Source organism: Lactuca saligna, chromosome 3 (assembly GCF_052625555.1).
Source record: "Lactuca saligna cultivar CGN05327 chromosome 3, ASM5262555v1, whole genome shotgun sequence".
Classification (NCBI taxonomy): Eukaryota; Viridiplantae; Streptophyta; class Magnoliopsida; order Asterales; family Asteraceae; genus Lactuca; species Lactuca saligna.
The window spans coordinates 134115981-134131537 of record NC_136419.1 but is presented as its reverse complement, the minus strand read 5'-3'; the positions used below and the strand labels follow the sequence as shown (position 1 = coordinate 134131537).

Here is a 15557-nt window from a genome sequence, read left to right as displayed (position 1 = left end):
TTAGATTGCTCAAGCATTCATCAAAGGAGTTTCCATAGACTGTGAAATCATCCATGAAGACTTCAATGATTTTTTCAACATATTCAGAAAAAATGCTCACCATGCATCTCTAAAATGTTGCGGGCGCATTGCATAGACCGAAGGCATACGCCTATAAGCAAATGTGCCAAAGGGACAAGTGAAGGTGGTTTCTCTTGATCTTCCGGGGCTACAAGAATTTGGTGAAAGCCCGAGAAACCATCTAAACAAAAATAATGAGATTTTCCCACCAATCTCTCTAACATTTGGTCAATAAATGGTAGGGGGGATGGTCCTTTCTTGTTGAAGAATTCAACTTCCTATAGTCAATACAAACTCGCCACCTATTTTGCACATGGGTTGGCACCAATTTTCCCTCATCATTTTTGGCAACTGTGACCCCAACCTTTTTCAGGACTACCTAAGTGGGGCTTGCCCATTTACTATCTGAGATAGGGTAAATCATGCATGTATCCAAAAGCTTCATGATTTCTTTCTTGACCAACTCCATCATGAGTGGATTCAATCTTATTTGTGCCTCTCAGGTTGGTTTGAAGTCTTCCTCCATGCAAATCTTATGCATGGAAAAATAGGGACTCAACCCCTTTATGTCAGCAGTCGTCCACCCAATAGCCTTTTTATACTCTTTCAGCAATTTCACCAACTTATTTTCTTCTTCTTTAGACAACTTATTGAGATAATGACATGCAATGTCTCCTCTTCTCCAAGATATGCATACTTCAAATGCTCAGGAAGAGTCTTCAATTCCAGCTTTGGTATCTGCACAACAGAAGGAAGAAGTTTTGTGTTAGAAATGGGCAGTTTTAGCTTGATATTATCATACCTCATTTTCTTTCTTTCTTCCATGAACTCCAAAATTTCTAGTAATTCCTCATCAAGCTTGACATTTGTTGCAATTTCCTTGACCAAATTGTTATTAAAATTCCTGCTCAAAACTAACTCCAAAGAATCATAGTTAGTCAACTCAAAACACTTTTCGATCAAAGGTTGGATCACATCAATTAAATTTATACAATGAACATCGCTTGGATACCTCATTGCTTCATAGATATTGAAGTTAATGATTTCCCCATCAAATTCCATAGATAATGTATCATTGTAGACATCAATTTTTGTTCTTTCTATTTTTAAAAATGAAAATGGTCTTCTTAAAAGTATGGAACTTGAGGTTTGGTCATCATTTCCTATATCAAGCACATAAAATCAGCGGGAAACACAAGTTCATTAACTTGCACTAATACGTCCTCTAATACACATTTTGGATGTATCAAAGATCGATCAACAAGTTGAATTATGACTTTGGTTTCGGCTAGAGGTCCAATTCTCATTGTTTTATAGCTTGAGTAAGGTAAAACATCAATTGATGCTCCAAGATCAAGCATCACACGTGGCACAAAAAGGTTACCCATTTTACAAGGAACCATGGATACACCCGGATCCTTGCATTTTTTTGGTAGTCGTTTTTGTAACACGGTTGAAACTTTTTCCCCACCTTTCACAAATTGATTTCCTTTAAGCTTTTTCTTAGATGTGCAAAGTTCCTTAAGAAACTTATCATATCTAGGAATCTGTGTAATAGCATCTAAAAGAGGGATATTGATTTCAACCTTTCGGAACATTGCCATGATTTCATCATCTTCATGTTCTCTCTTTGTGTATGTTAGCCTTGAAGGAAATGGAGCTGGTGTGATTTTCACTTCGGTCTCTATTGGCTTCTTTGACTTTGAAGTATTTTTCCTTTCCTCTTCTTTGACAACTTCTTCTACCTCAATCTCTTTCTCTTCCTCTTCTTCATCCGACATCCTTGGACCTTCATAGCTTTTCCCACCTCTTAAGGTAATGGCACATGCATTGTATTTCGGGTTCTTCTAGGTTTGAGATGGTAGCTTGCCTTGTGATTCCATCTTACTCACGAATTGAGCCAGTTGTGACACTTGTTGCTCCAACTTTTTATGCTTGCCTTGGTTTCTTGTTGGAAGCTTTGAGTGTTAGTGGCAAGGCTTTTGACAATATCTTCTATTGACATGCTTGATGAACCCGCTTGTGGAGGTGGTTGTGGTGGATGCCTTGGCTGGAAATTTTGAGGTTGAAAAGGTGGTCTTTGTTGGTATTGATGTGGTTGATTTGGTTGATAATTTCCTTGTTGATTTCCTCCCCAACCTTGATTGTTGTTCCATCTTTGGTTTTCCCGTGGATGCTCAAATCCCCTTTGGTTTGACCCGGAATATCCTCCTAAAGCATTTGCTTCCGCAAAATCCTCGTCTTGAAGTTGTGGGCACATATCGGTTGGATGCCCCACTTGAGTGCAAATACCACAAGGGTGGGATGTAGGCTGCACACTTTTATCTTTGGCTAGCATCATTACCACTTTCGTAAGCTCGGATAATTGAGCTTCAATTTGAGGAGTTTGGACCTCTTTTACACCTCGGGGTGCATCTGTGTACCATTCTTCATCATGCCTTGATTGTTTAGAATCTTCAACCATGTTCTTGATTAGGTTGCGGATTTTGGTTGGAGTCTTGTCGGGTAAAGATCTGCCACTTGAAGCATTAAGAAGCCTTCTTTCCATTGGATTCATTCCTTCAATGAAATATTGGAGAATTTAGTACTTGATAATTCAGTGGTTAGGACAACGGGCACAAAGTTTCTTGAATCTCTCCCAATAGGTGTGGAAAGCTTCTCTCTTGTGTTGCTTAATTCCAATGATTTCCCTCCGTAGGGTTGAATCTTTCATCTCGGGAAAGTATTTATCCAAAAACAACCTCTCAAGATCTACCCAATTAGTTACCGTCCCCGGTGGAGGTCATAGATCCAGTCTTTAGCTGCATCTTGCACTGCGAAGGGGAATGCCCCAAGCTTGATTTGATCCTCTGTGACATTGTGTGGTTTCATGCCCACACACACAACATGAAATTCCATCAGAAACTTGTGGGGATCTTCATTTTCTAGGCCTTTAAATGTTGGGAGTAAGTGGATGAGCCCGGATTTTAGTTCCAAGTTGGTGGCAGTTGGATATGTGATGCAAAGAGGTTGTTGCGTAACCTCTTGCCTCGACCATTGACGGAGAGTTTGCTCGGGTGGTAGGTTTGGAGGTGGATTCCCTCCATAGTTGTCTCCCATTTTGTGAGTAGTAGTTGAAGTTTCTGTGGATGTAATATTTGGAATGTTAAGTGGGTGAAGATGGTTGTGGTGAGAGTGGGAGGCTTTCTGTTTCGGATGCGGGCACACTTGAGAGGGATATGTCCTCCCAAATGTTGATTATTAGAGGGTTAGATGATGAAGAAGTCCCATAGCCTGGTTGCCTCTTACTAAGCGTAACTTGCTTCGTCAACCTCTTTGCAGTCTTCTCTATCTCTGAGTCAATTGGCAATGGTGTACCTATACGAAAAGATATATGCATAAACAATTAGTAACACTGTGTCCCCGGCAACGACGCCAATTTTTTAGGCGCGTCAAACCAACAAATAAAGGGGGTAAAATAACTCCTTAAACACTGCCACTTTGTACTAAAAAGGTAATAAAAGGTAAGTAGGTTTGATCCACAAAGACACGAGATACGTGCTTATACCCTTATTGCGTAAGGTACAAATGAGATCACAAAAGAGGGTAAACAATTTTTCAAATAAAATAAACTAAAGATTTGTAAAATACTCCAACTCTATGCAAGACTAATTAGCAATGTGATTCAAAATATGAAATGATATTTGTTAAATTCTATCTAAGTTGGTATTAGGAATGCTAACAAGTTCTAGCAATTCACATTCACCATTTTAATTAATTAAAATAAGCTCTTTAATTAATCCTAATCTAACCAATCTAATCTAAACAAGTTCTTAGAGTTAGATAGAAAGATTGCATTATGCTTTATGTGAATCAACCAACAACATTCAATTCTCCTCATAAGCTTGGGAGTGTAAGAATGTGTGAATTTGATTTACACGAAAATTATTATAAGTAAATTCAATCTAGTGTTTGTTACTTGTTCTATATGACAAAACAATTACGGATTTTGCATATTAGGTAATATTAATGAATCAACCCTAACTTAATTGGACAAAAAGAATTAGAATTGAAATCAAACCTTCAATTAAAACCAAATCAAATTCACTAGATAGCATTTAAAACAAACACCAAGTCAAATGATTGAATTCACACTCATAATTGTCAATACATGAAGTTGGAGAATTATGTTTCTAGCCACTTATTACTAGAACAAAGCACAAACCTAGAAATTGAAATTAAAGTCTTACAAAGTGAAATCCAAATGAAATCCAAGTGTTTTCAAGAAACAATTGTCTTCAAAATACTCCCCAAAATCGCATCTAGAACTCACAAAATCGACTCCCCTTTTCTTCTAGAACCGGTTGCTTCTTTTTAGAAAGGAATTAAATTGTTTTAAATTGACGACCTCGTTTACATGACCCGTGTAAACTAACACTACCATTTACACGGCCGTGTAAATACAAAAAGTAGAATGCTCAATTTGGTCAGGCCTTCAAAGTTCGATGCTTGATAAAATGCATTTACACGTCCCGTGTAAACACAAGGCTTGCATTTACACGGCCGTGTAAATCTCTGTAAAGCTAAAATCTTCCTTTTCTTGATATCTTCCTCCTCGATGCTCCACAAGTCCCAAAACTTCATCCATATCTCTTATTCATCACCTCAACTAAGATCCTACCTCTAAAAGTCCCTGAAATATCATAAAAGTGTGTGAAAGGAATTGCATCATGAAAAATCCCGAAAAATATGCAACATGCATGAGTTTAAACCTAAATGCAATGTACTTTTATGGAGTAAAACTACAAAAATGGATGCATGAAATGCACCTAACAAAGACGTTAATGTCATTGCACGAACCTGGTGTTCCTGGGTTTTCCGCCTGATTTGCATCATATGACTCCTTCACTCATGCCCATATTGATGTTTTCTTTTGGTTTTTTCCACGTCTCTCATCTTCACTAATGATACAATATGATGACATTAAAGTGATATCTTCATTAACATCCCATTTATCACCTCTTGGATTTTTTCCAGTATTTTGTGAGGTTTAAACATTTTCAGTGATGGGAAATTGATTGGGACTTGCGAAAAACTGTGAGGTTTCATAACTTTGAAAGTTTTGATAATCTTGAGAATCATTAAGATTTAAGACGAAATTTGGATTCATCTTATTAAAGAAATCAAAAGGGTTTAGAAATGAAAAGTTGAGATGAGATATGAAGTATATCAATATTATACTCTATTTATAAAGAAAAAAAATATAAATTTTAGTATTTTTTTTTTTAAAATTTGATTGAGATAATATTAGATTTTTAGTAGATAATGATGTTTATCCTAAAATATATAATCTTATCTAGAAAAAATATGTTTGGAGGTTTCTTTGTTCAACATGTGTAAAAGTAAAATTGGTGTGAACTTTTTTGAGTTGGGTTGTCTTATCGATCTAGTTCACCAAATTAATTAATTTTTTTTTTATTATATCTATCGTGAGCGCTCACCAAAAATCCCCCAAATGAGGTAGTCTAATGCTCCCTACTTAGAAAATTCATATGTGGGTGGAAGACATTTAGGTGTTGTTTAGTTTTAACTAGATGAACATGATAAGAAAAGGACTTTTAATCCAATAAATAAGCTATATATAGGTATGACCGAGTGGAAAAATCTTACATGATAAGCACCATAAAACCTAGGACGCATAAGCTCATAGATGAGATTAAGGTTTCAAGACAAGACTGCCTCCCGCACGTTGCCACATCAAACATTAAATAAATAAATAAATTTCAGAAAACAATTGCAATTTCTCGTTTCTTATTCCAAATCTAGAGTTCTTGTTCACCGTTGCAACATAAGGATGGACCTTGATATGTGCATAATTAGTTAATCATTTAACATATTTTCTTAGTTATTTTTGGTCAGTTATGAGAATAATTTGGACAAAAGGTACTTAAAATGCTTTGAATTGTGTTTTCAGTCCAAAAGATATGCTTGGAGGCAAAAAGGAGAAAAGGAAAGCAAGAGAAGATTAAAGGGTGTTAAGAAAGACATACTCGGCGAGTACATCGACCTTACTCGGCGAGTACACGATGAGATGCTAGAAGATATGTACGACTGTTAATCTGAAGACGGATAAGTATTGACATACTCGGCGAGTTGATTCTGCTACTCGCCGAGTACCCTCTGTTTTGAGATATCTTTATAAGACGAATCCTTATCACATGGGACAAAAAACCCCTGGCGAATTTTGGAGGATTAGCTGCGACTAAAAGGTTCAGAAGGCGTTGGAAAACCCTAAGCTTCAAGAGTTGGAAGAATTCAAGTAACTAGGTTGATTCTACCACTTAGACTTAGGAATTAAACATGTTTGCTTTCATATACTTTGTTTTTATGCTTGTTTCTACTGCAACTATGAGCTAAACTCGTTTTTGTTTCTGTTTGGGGAATACCAAGGAACTCCTATGGTTTAATTATTGAATTATGTTTAATTGTCTATTGGTGATTTATTAAATTAAGTTTGTTAAAGAACCTTATGTGTTAATCACTACTATCTTCTGTTAATTGGAAGGTAATTAGGTTGCATGAACATCACCTAATTGCTAACCTCATATGTCTATGTGAATGCTAAAACGTATGCTTGGAAGTAATGAATATGAAACTAAGATTAATAAGAAAATAGGAAGATTAATGTGTGAGCTTGTTGAGAAACCATCAGCAAGAGGTTAATTGAATTGATAACTTAATTGACCATTACAAATCTTATTTAATCCAAATAATTAATCTAGGGAATTAATTAGTTTAAACACTTGATCAACGCTTGAATTAGTTAATTGTCTAAGGGTTAGGAGTAATGAACATGAACCTAACTATTATACTTGGTAACCAATAGCAATTAATCTACCTTAACTTAAATAACCATAGGAGTGAATTGGTTGAACCTAAATAGAAACATCTTATCAAATTTGGTGAATAGTTGTTGCTTTAGTTAATTAGTTAAATTCAGCTTGCTTAAGTTTCTAGTCTTGCAAAACTAGAGAAAAACCATTTACTTTTATTATTTGTTTAGATAAAATTAGCTATTAGTTTAATTTCCGTTCCCTGAGTTCGATACCTTACTTATCAATCTATACCACTTAAAGACAGGGTCACTGCCTTTGTGTGCTCAAATCATTAATAAAAAGTAGGGATAAAACTAGTTGAATTTACACACATCAGACCTATTGAAAGTATTATAGATATGACATTTATTTTCATCTTTTAACTATTATATTGCAAAGGAAAACATAAAACATAAAAGAAATAACATTGCATCCTTATAGGAAAAAACACAATGTATCCAAGAAATTAAAGTTTGTACGTTGTCATTCCATTAGCCCTCAAAGAAAGAAAAGACAATGCTTTGATCAACTAAATCCATCTTCTTGCTTAATCAAGATGATAAAATTAGGCTTCAATATGGGTCATCACAACATCTGGATTCAATCCCTCCAAAGATCTGTATAAGCTAATTCGATATTTCTGGTTATCTGTGGCCTACTATAAAGATAAAAAGGCGTTCTTTCAGTAGCATCCAAGACTTCTAACATCCTCACAATACATATATTCATCTTCTTTTTGGTGATTGATTTTGAACTCGGTTTGAAACACATCACACTTCCGGGAATGATCGATTTATTTATGGATTTGGCGAAAGAGAATGATTGGAACTGAAACTGAGAGGAATAAGTGGCAGCCACCATTGCCATTGAGATTTGAGCGACGAGGGAACGGAGCAACAAGATGTTGCAGAGCTAGGGTTTTTTACGAGTTAAGCATCCACAGACGTTGCTATTTCTACTGCTAGTCGTAAAAAAGATATTAGACCTCAAAGATTTCGAAATTCCGTGATTTACAAGTTAAACGTAACAAATCGACATTATTCAATGGGTTGATTTGGGTTGGATTCAACCCATTTACTAATTAAGTTGAATAGGTTGATATTTTCAACCCAGTCCAATCTTTCAACCCAATATTTCAGATAAATAGATGGTCATCAGATTGACCTATTTATAAAGTTTCCAACCTAATGTATTAAATAAATGGGTTTAACTTAGGTTGTCCTATTGAAATTAAAAATAAATAAAAAAATTAACTAAAAGTTACACCATTTAAATTAATTATAGACTTCAATAAAATTTCAAATTAAAACAAAAGTACAATCTCAATTCATATATACAAAGAATTTGTTCTAATAAAATTAAATATATGTAATTTCTAAATGATTTTAAAGTGTGACTAGTGTTGTCGTTGCCAAGAAAAAAAATTAGAAATTAGGATTACAAACATAATAATAATACGATTATTGTAATTTATAAATTAATACTTAGATTAATACATGATAATATTTAAATAATTATTAAATTAAATATAAATTAAAGTTAAATGGGTTAATGGGTTGAAAACGGATCAATAATTTTTACCCGGCCCAACCTATTTAAATATGTTGAAAATATCAGCCTAACCTGTTAATTTTGGATTGGATTCGGGTTGGATTGGTGGATTAGGTCGATTTTTGTCAGTTCTAGTCCAAACACAACGGTTGGTATAAGTCGAAAACTATATCTTTTATTTTTATAAAAGTGTTCGGTAACTACCTATAAACCTTTGAAATATGTAAAATTACATAAAAAGACATAAAATAAAATTAAAATATAATGATAATAAATTAATTTTTCTAAACTATAATTATCAAAATTTAATAACCATCCAAATTTTAATATCAAAACCCCGATTAAGCTTTTCAATTGGTAACAACGTTTCTATGCATATTAAAAGTGATTTTTTTTTACATATAAACTAAATAAGACTTTTTAATATTGGTAAAAACTAGCGAATAAACAAGCTTATTTTTCGATTTTTTTTTTACAAATAAACCAAAAAGTGGCTGATAATTTGGTTTTTTTAAAGTTACTTAAAATAGCTTTTCATGATTTTTTTTAAAAATTGTCAAATGTACCCTTAATTAACTATAAAAAAAATATTAATCTTATAAAGATCATTTTATATCTTCATACTCGCTTATTAGCTAGTTTTTACTAAACATAATTTTTTATAGCTTTTTAAAAAAAACTTCTGAAAAGCTAATCTAAGTATTTAGTTATAAACTAGTTTATAAGATACTTTTTTTGTTTATCAAACATGACAACTTATGATGTATTTGGTATGTCATGACTAGTTTATTTTGCTGGCTTTTTTATGATGACATGTTTGACTAACAAAAAAACTAATTTATACTAGCTTTTTATAAGTTTTTTTAAAACTTTTCAAATATACCCTTAATTTATCATAAAAAAAACATATTCTTCTAAATGTTTTTTATGTTATTTTATATTTTTTAGATAGCTTATCATTTAGTTTTACTAAGCGTTATTTTAGCCACTTGGTCAAATAGTCAAACTTTCCGGGATAAACTAACTATAAACCTCACTTAATAACCATCGAACCCTTTAGAAGCACAAAAAGATTCAATCAAACAGAAACAAAATATCAAAGAGATTTTAAAAAAAAATCACACACACACAATCAACTAACCTCCCAAATATCATAGCAGTAAGTGCAGTTGTGCCCGAAGAAAGAGCAGATTCAAGAGCACATGACCTCGCAAAAGCAGCATCTGTCTCCATAAATGACCTTGTCACCACTTTCTCAAGTTCTAATGGAAAATTAGCATCATCAACAATGATTCTTGGTAAATTATCACGTACAAAATGTGATGCACCTTTTCCTCCATGTCCATCAAACACCTATTTTTATGTTATTTTATATCTTTTAGATAGCTTATCATCTAGTTTTACTAAGCGTTATTTTTTATCAGCTAGTTTTTCAGTTATCAGTTAACTTTTCATATACCAGTTAGTTTTTCAGTTATCAACTACTATGCAAAACATAACCTTAAAAGTTAAAAACTAGAAAAATAAGGTAGCACTTGAGAGAGTAAACTTGATCATTTATGCACAATATCAACTATATCAAGTTTTGCAATGTTGAATGTTGAATGTTGAAAAATAATAAATAAAACAAATAAGTTAGAGAAAGTGTTTGATTACATGTTACATTAATATCGTTTACTAGGTCCACTACAAGGAAATGTTGCTTCATAAAGGAGATATAAGAAACGATCTTTAAACTGCCAATGTTGAATATCATGCTCTTATGGATACCACTTGGAACTTAGTCTAGCTTCATTAGTTGTTAGGCTTTTATGAGAGCTTCTTATTCCACTTCATCATCTTTTTGACATGAAAATCAAAATGCAATTTAGATAACTCACGTGAATTCTTTCATAAGCATACGAAACATACTAAGTCACGATGTAGTTGGATTGTTAGAAAGATTGTTCTACTTGTACTTTCTACCACCGATCATCTCAATATATTTGCTAAAATGTATCAACCAGTTTAATTTACTTTAAGAAAATCAGATAACATGAAAGAATGTTTTTGTATCCAAATATCGGAGCGAAAATGATCTAAGACCCAAGTATTTAAATTAATGTGATTTTTATTTTCTTTAAATTAATGAAATACTTTCCTTTTATAATTAAATTATTTATATATTTATTTTAAAAAATAAAGGGAAATAAGTGGTGCATTTACAAGGTAGAGAGAATCGGGGAAAGAATAAGGGAAATGATATGATTATAGGACAAAAGTGAAAGGTATTTGAAGAGTACACAATTTGGTCCAATGCATTGATCATTGAAATAGTGAAGAATACAAACAAATCTATGGCAATTTGGTAGGCAAAAGAGTACAAGTTGGACACATTTATAACTTAAGGGGTATAAATGGGGCCTTTGGATGGACTTTATTTCCTACACCTACAACATCACATCAACCCTACCCCTTTTCACACAATTTTAGCATCTAGAAACTTTAAGTTGGCCCACACCATCCCATCTTAAGACTGAGTCTATATCACTTACATAACAGGTACACAACAGTCTGCTAGATAATCAATATTGACAAGGAATCCGATACATAGCAAAACAAAATCTCTGACACTGCAACTGCTGACACTCAAAACTTTTACCGTCTCTTGACTCTCAAACTCCATTTCAAATGGCTTTTCACCGTTGGTATGCTAACACGGCATCTAAGAAATCTCTTTTAAACAACTTCAAGTCCATATTTCTCGATTAAAACCTAACATAAAACACCTCCTAAAAATCCCCAACTAATCTTCTTTTCTTACTACTTTCACTCTATACATGATCTTATATATATTTCCAAGCTCTCATCTTTATCATCAACAACATTGATAAAAACACGAAAATAGACCTCGAGGGCTATTTCCAACAGGAGTTTTTGGTGTTTCAACCGATTCATCCTTTTCCCCCATTAATGTGCTTGTGCCGGGAGACTCGGGTGAAAAGATGGTATTTTGGGAGGTGAAATTTCGAGGTGGGATGGATGTGGGTCCCATTGTTGTATTGTTTGATAAATAATGAAGAAGCATTTGTATTATTTGAGTGAAATTTGGGCGAGCGTTTGGATCTTCTTTCCAACATGATGTCACAATTAGAGCCAAATCCTCTGGGAGGTCATCCGCACTTGGTCTTACATTCTGTCAGACAAAATCATCAAAAAGGGTAAAATAGTCATTTAACATGGGTTCTAACAAAAATTATCGGATCCCTACGTTATAATAAGATTTTCCCAATAGGTTTAATAATTGTATTTAAAAAAATACCCTACATTATGTTTGGTTTTTATTGCTTAGACAAAGAATGTAAAAGTAGGGGTAAAATAGTCATTTGACAAGCGTTTAAAAGGAAACAATCGTTACTTTTCGAACCTAAACCGGAAAAATGCTATCCACTTATGTTTTAGGCATCATACACGGGTATTATAAAAGTAGGGGTAAATTGGTCATTTTACATGGGTATGACAAAATGAAACCCTGAAATAAGGACGAAAACCGCAAAAAGGATTCATTTTTGGACCTAAACCAAAAAAAAAAAAAAAAAAAAAAGCAACAGGGACCAAAATTGTAATTCAATCAAAGTAATATACTTTATCATTTACACTTAATTTATGTTTTAAGCATCCTCCTTTAAAATAAAATATAAAACAAACAAACGACTATACTTTATTGACTTCTCATTATACCATTATTTCCCCATTTTACTCACATTTAACGTTTTCTAAACACAAAAAATTCAACCTTTTTGTGAAAAAACTTTCTTCTAAACTAATCATTAAATATAACGCGTGTGTTTCAAGTTTTGAAAATTTCAAGGTACCACCACCACATTACCAATTTACCATTTACCCAAACCTGCCCGAACTAACCTGCCCTAACTGCCCGAAAACAAAGAAGATAAAAATAAAATAAAAATTAATAATACCTTGAAAGCAGCTGCATATGCTGCTTGTAGATTTGACATGCCTTCAAATGGTAATTTGTTGTGTATAAGCTCCCATAAAACAATGGCAAAACTATACGCATCTACTTTATGGTTATAATGCTTCTTTTCTCCATGCCTTAATGTCACAGTGCTATAAAGCTACACTTTGTATTTTAGATATTAAATGTTAGTAATAAAAAAAAATAGAAAAGTAATTATAATTTATAAATTATTAAATTATTAAATTATTAAATTACCTCTGGAGCCATCCATCTATATGTTCCAGTTTCTGCTGTCATCATCTCTGTTAATGATTCTTCTCTTGCTAAACCAAAATCAGCGAGTTTTACAGATTTGTGGTCTGACGTAAGCAGCAAATTTTCTGAATAAAAAAATATATATGATTTTTATCTATCCAAATAAAAATATATTTTTAATTCTAATTTCTAACTATAAAAGAAACGACGAAATGAAAATTACCAGGTTTTAAGTCGCGATGAATGATCCCATGAGAGTGTAAACATTCCATTGCACGAGCAATATCAAGAGCAAACCCGATAGCGACACGTGTCTCCAACCCATTGGGTCGCATATTCACTAAGTATTTTCTCAAAGTTCCACCGGTAAGAAGCTCGGTGACTATCACCATGACTGGTTCCTTGCAAGCTCCGATGAACTAATACAAAACAAGATTCGATTTTTTTTTTTTTTTTTTTTAATTCTTATCAATAATATAACATTATCCGATATTCATAGTCTATTTAATGATATTAAAACTGTACCTTTACTAAATTCTTGTGTTGCACTTTTGATAACATTGCGACTTCTCGCATAAAACGACCTTCTATCTTCGCTATCTCCTCTGGCGTATCGCCTTTATTCACAATTTTAATGGCGACGATTTTGTTTTTGTATCTGGGGGAAAGAAGACAATCGATAAAACAACGAAATCGGGAACGAATTAATAATTTAGATCGATGTTCGTCGTTAATTGCGATTTGCGAACTACAATGACTTACTTGCCCTCGTATACTTTGCCATGAGCACCCTCGCCGATCTTCGGACCGACGAAAAGAAGCTTCGGATCGATTACCCACTTCGCTTCCAAACTAAACTCGCTTGAGGAGAAAAATGCATTTTGAGATCCCATGTTCTTTGAGGATTTTTATCGAACACCTTACAGGCAAAATGTTCAAGAACACATTTTTTAAAAAAACCTAGAGTAGACCCACAGCATAAATAAACAAACCCACAAACAAGATCAAGTAGCAGACTTGAAAGGTTCACTTCCGCTTTAATGGCAGTGACCCATACTGTGAGATCAGACACACACAGACACACATACAGAATTAAAAATATGAAATCGGATTGCCTTTGTTTGGGAGACAAAGCATAAAACCCCCCATGTTCGTTAAGACAAGAAACTAACCCCACGACTTAAATAAAACCTTAAAAGACCCATTACGATAAAGCTCTGAGCAAGATCAATGGGTTCTTGTAAAGAATTAAAAATCTGGAGTAAATGAGAGAGGGTATGAGAGTATTTAATTGGAAGTTTGGTTGAGTTATCGATCTGCGAAGAAAAAGGAAAGGAATTGGGTAAATTTGTGTCAGAGAGAATCGTGTGTGCATTATCTTAGTGATTAAAATATTTAGGAGAAAATGGAAAATGAGATGCGTAAACCCAAAAGATTTGGGGTTTCGATGCCATTTGATTGAGAGATGGTGCAGGTTTTATAGTGGAATTTTTTTACTAAAATAATACACACGCATTATCAACGGGTACCCATAATTTAATAGACTATATCGATAATTATGGGTTTTATTATTTTTGAATCAAGCAGTATTATTTATTCATCGCTTGTTTATCATTTGATTATTTATTCATAATAAAATGATGGTTGTTTATCAAAAGTTAATACAGGAATTAGTAATTCAATTGTTCCCTTTTATTATAAAACTAGTTTATAACGCGTAAAACCACAGCTACAAAATTAATTAAATTTTAATAGTTAGAACACAAAATTATTAATCAATTATAATCGTTATTTTAAATAAATATGTGAAATTATATCACCTTATAATTTATATTAATTTTATTTTAATTTTTATTCCATTGTTATTAATTTATTGGAATTAAAGTGAAAATTTTAAAATTTGAAATAGAAAATTAATAGGTTGATAAGTGATATCCATTAATTAAGATGTTTAATAGGATAACACATGGCAAAAAAAATATATGTATTAATTAGGAGGCCTAATATGATGACACATGTCAAAAGAAGATTAAAACTATTCTTTTATTAGAATATGGGATACTAGTGTATAACCCGTGGGAATCACGGTTATAAAATTAATTAAACTTTAAAAGTTAAAATTTAAAACTATTAATAACTTATTTTAAATAAATTATTAATTAAGAGTTTTTTAGTTATATAAAATTATAATCATTGATTTAAATAAATATATAAAATTATATCACTTTATAATTTGTATTAATTTTATTTAATGTTTATTCTAATGTTGTTAATTTAATGTAATTAAAACGAGAAATTTAAAATTTGAAATTTGAAATGGAGAATCAATATGTTAACAAATGATATGCATTAATTATAAGACATAATAAGGTGAAACATAGCAAAAGAAAAATAAATTTTGTATTAATTATAAGGCTTAATATGGTGATACATATCAAAAGGAGATTAAAAACTACTCTTTTATTATAATAGGAAGATATGATAAATATTAATTCGTAAAATAGGAAATATGCTTAATAAGGTAAATAATTTTTTGGTTTGTTCACATTTGGGTAGCTATTTTTTTGTACACATCTAGGCAATAAACATTTTGGAAGTGTTTACATATAACTATTATGACCTGCTTTACTAGGTTATATCCGATCATAATGATCATAATTATGATAAAATTGCAAAATTGCTCCCTATGGTTTACAAAAAACTTTGGATATGGTCTAAAAAGTTTTTAACTTGCATAGAAGCTCCAAAATCAAAAAATTTATTTGGTTTTGGTCCTTGGTAAACTTGAAATGATAATTTTGCCATTTTCATTTCTTTTTTTGTATTTTTTGAAATTATTTTAAGTACTTTATTAGAGAGAGAGAGAGAGAGAGAAG

The 15557-nt window shown here is 32.4% G+C and overlaps 2 protein-coding genes across 2 annotated transcripts; both read right to left on the bottom strand.

Annotated features, from left to right (window-relative positions):
* Window positions 1-1223: 1223 nt before the first annotated feature.
* LOC145035992 (uncharacterized) lies at window positions 1224-1841 on the bottom strand. The gene has a single exon (XM_078984484.1). It carries the CDS (start codon window positions 1839-1841, stop codon window positions 1224-1226), a length of 618 nt encoding a protein of 205 aa, XP_078840610.1.
* An 8910-nt stretch (window positions 1842-10751) lies between these two features.
* On the bottom strand, window positions 10752-14140 carry LOC145037265 (serine/threonine-protein kinase STY13-like). Its single transcript, XM_078985887.1, has 6 exons — window positions 13444-14140; window positions 13207-13339; window positions 12905-13100; window positions 12682-12806; window positions 12425-12583; window positions 10752-11640 (listed from the first exon to the last, which is right to left on the bottom strand). The coding sequence occupies exons 1-6, from the start codon at window positions 13572-13574 to the stop codon at window positions 11323-11325; spliced, it is 1062 nt and encodes a 353-aa protein (XP_078842013.1). The 5' UTR covers window positions 13575-14140; the 3' UTR covers window positions 10752-11322.
* Between the last annotated feature and the right edge of the window lie 1417 nt (window positions 14141-15557).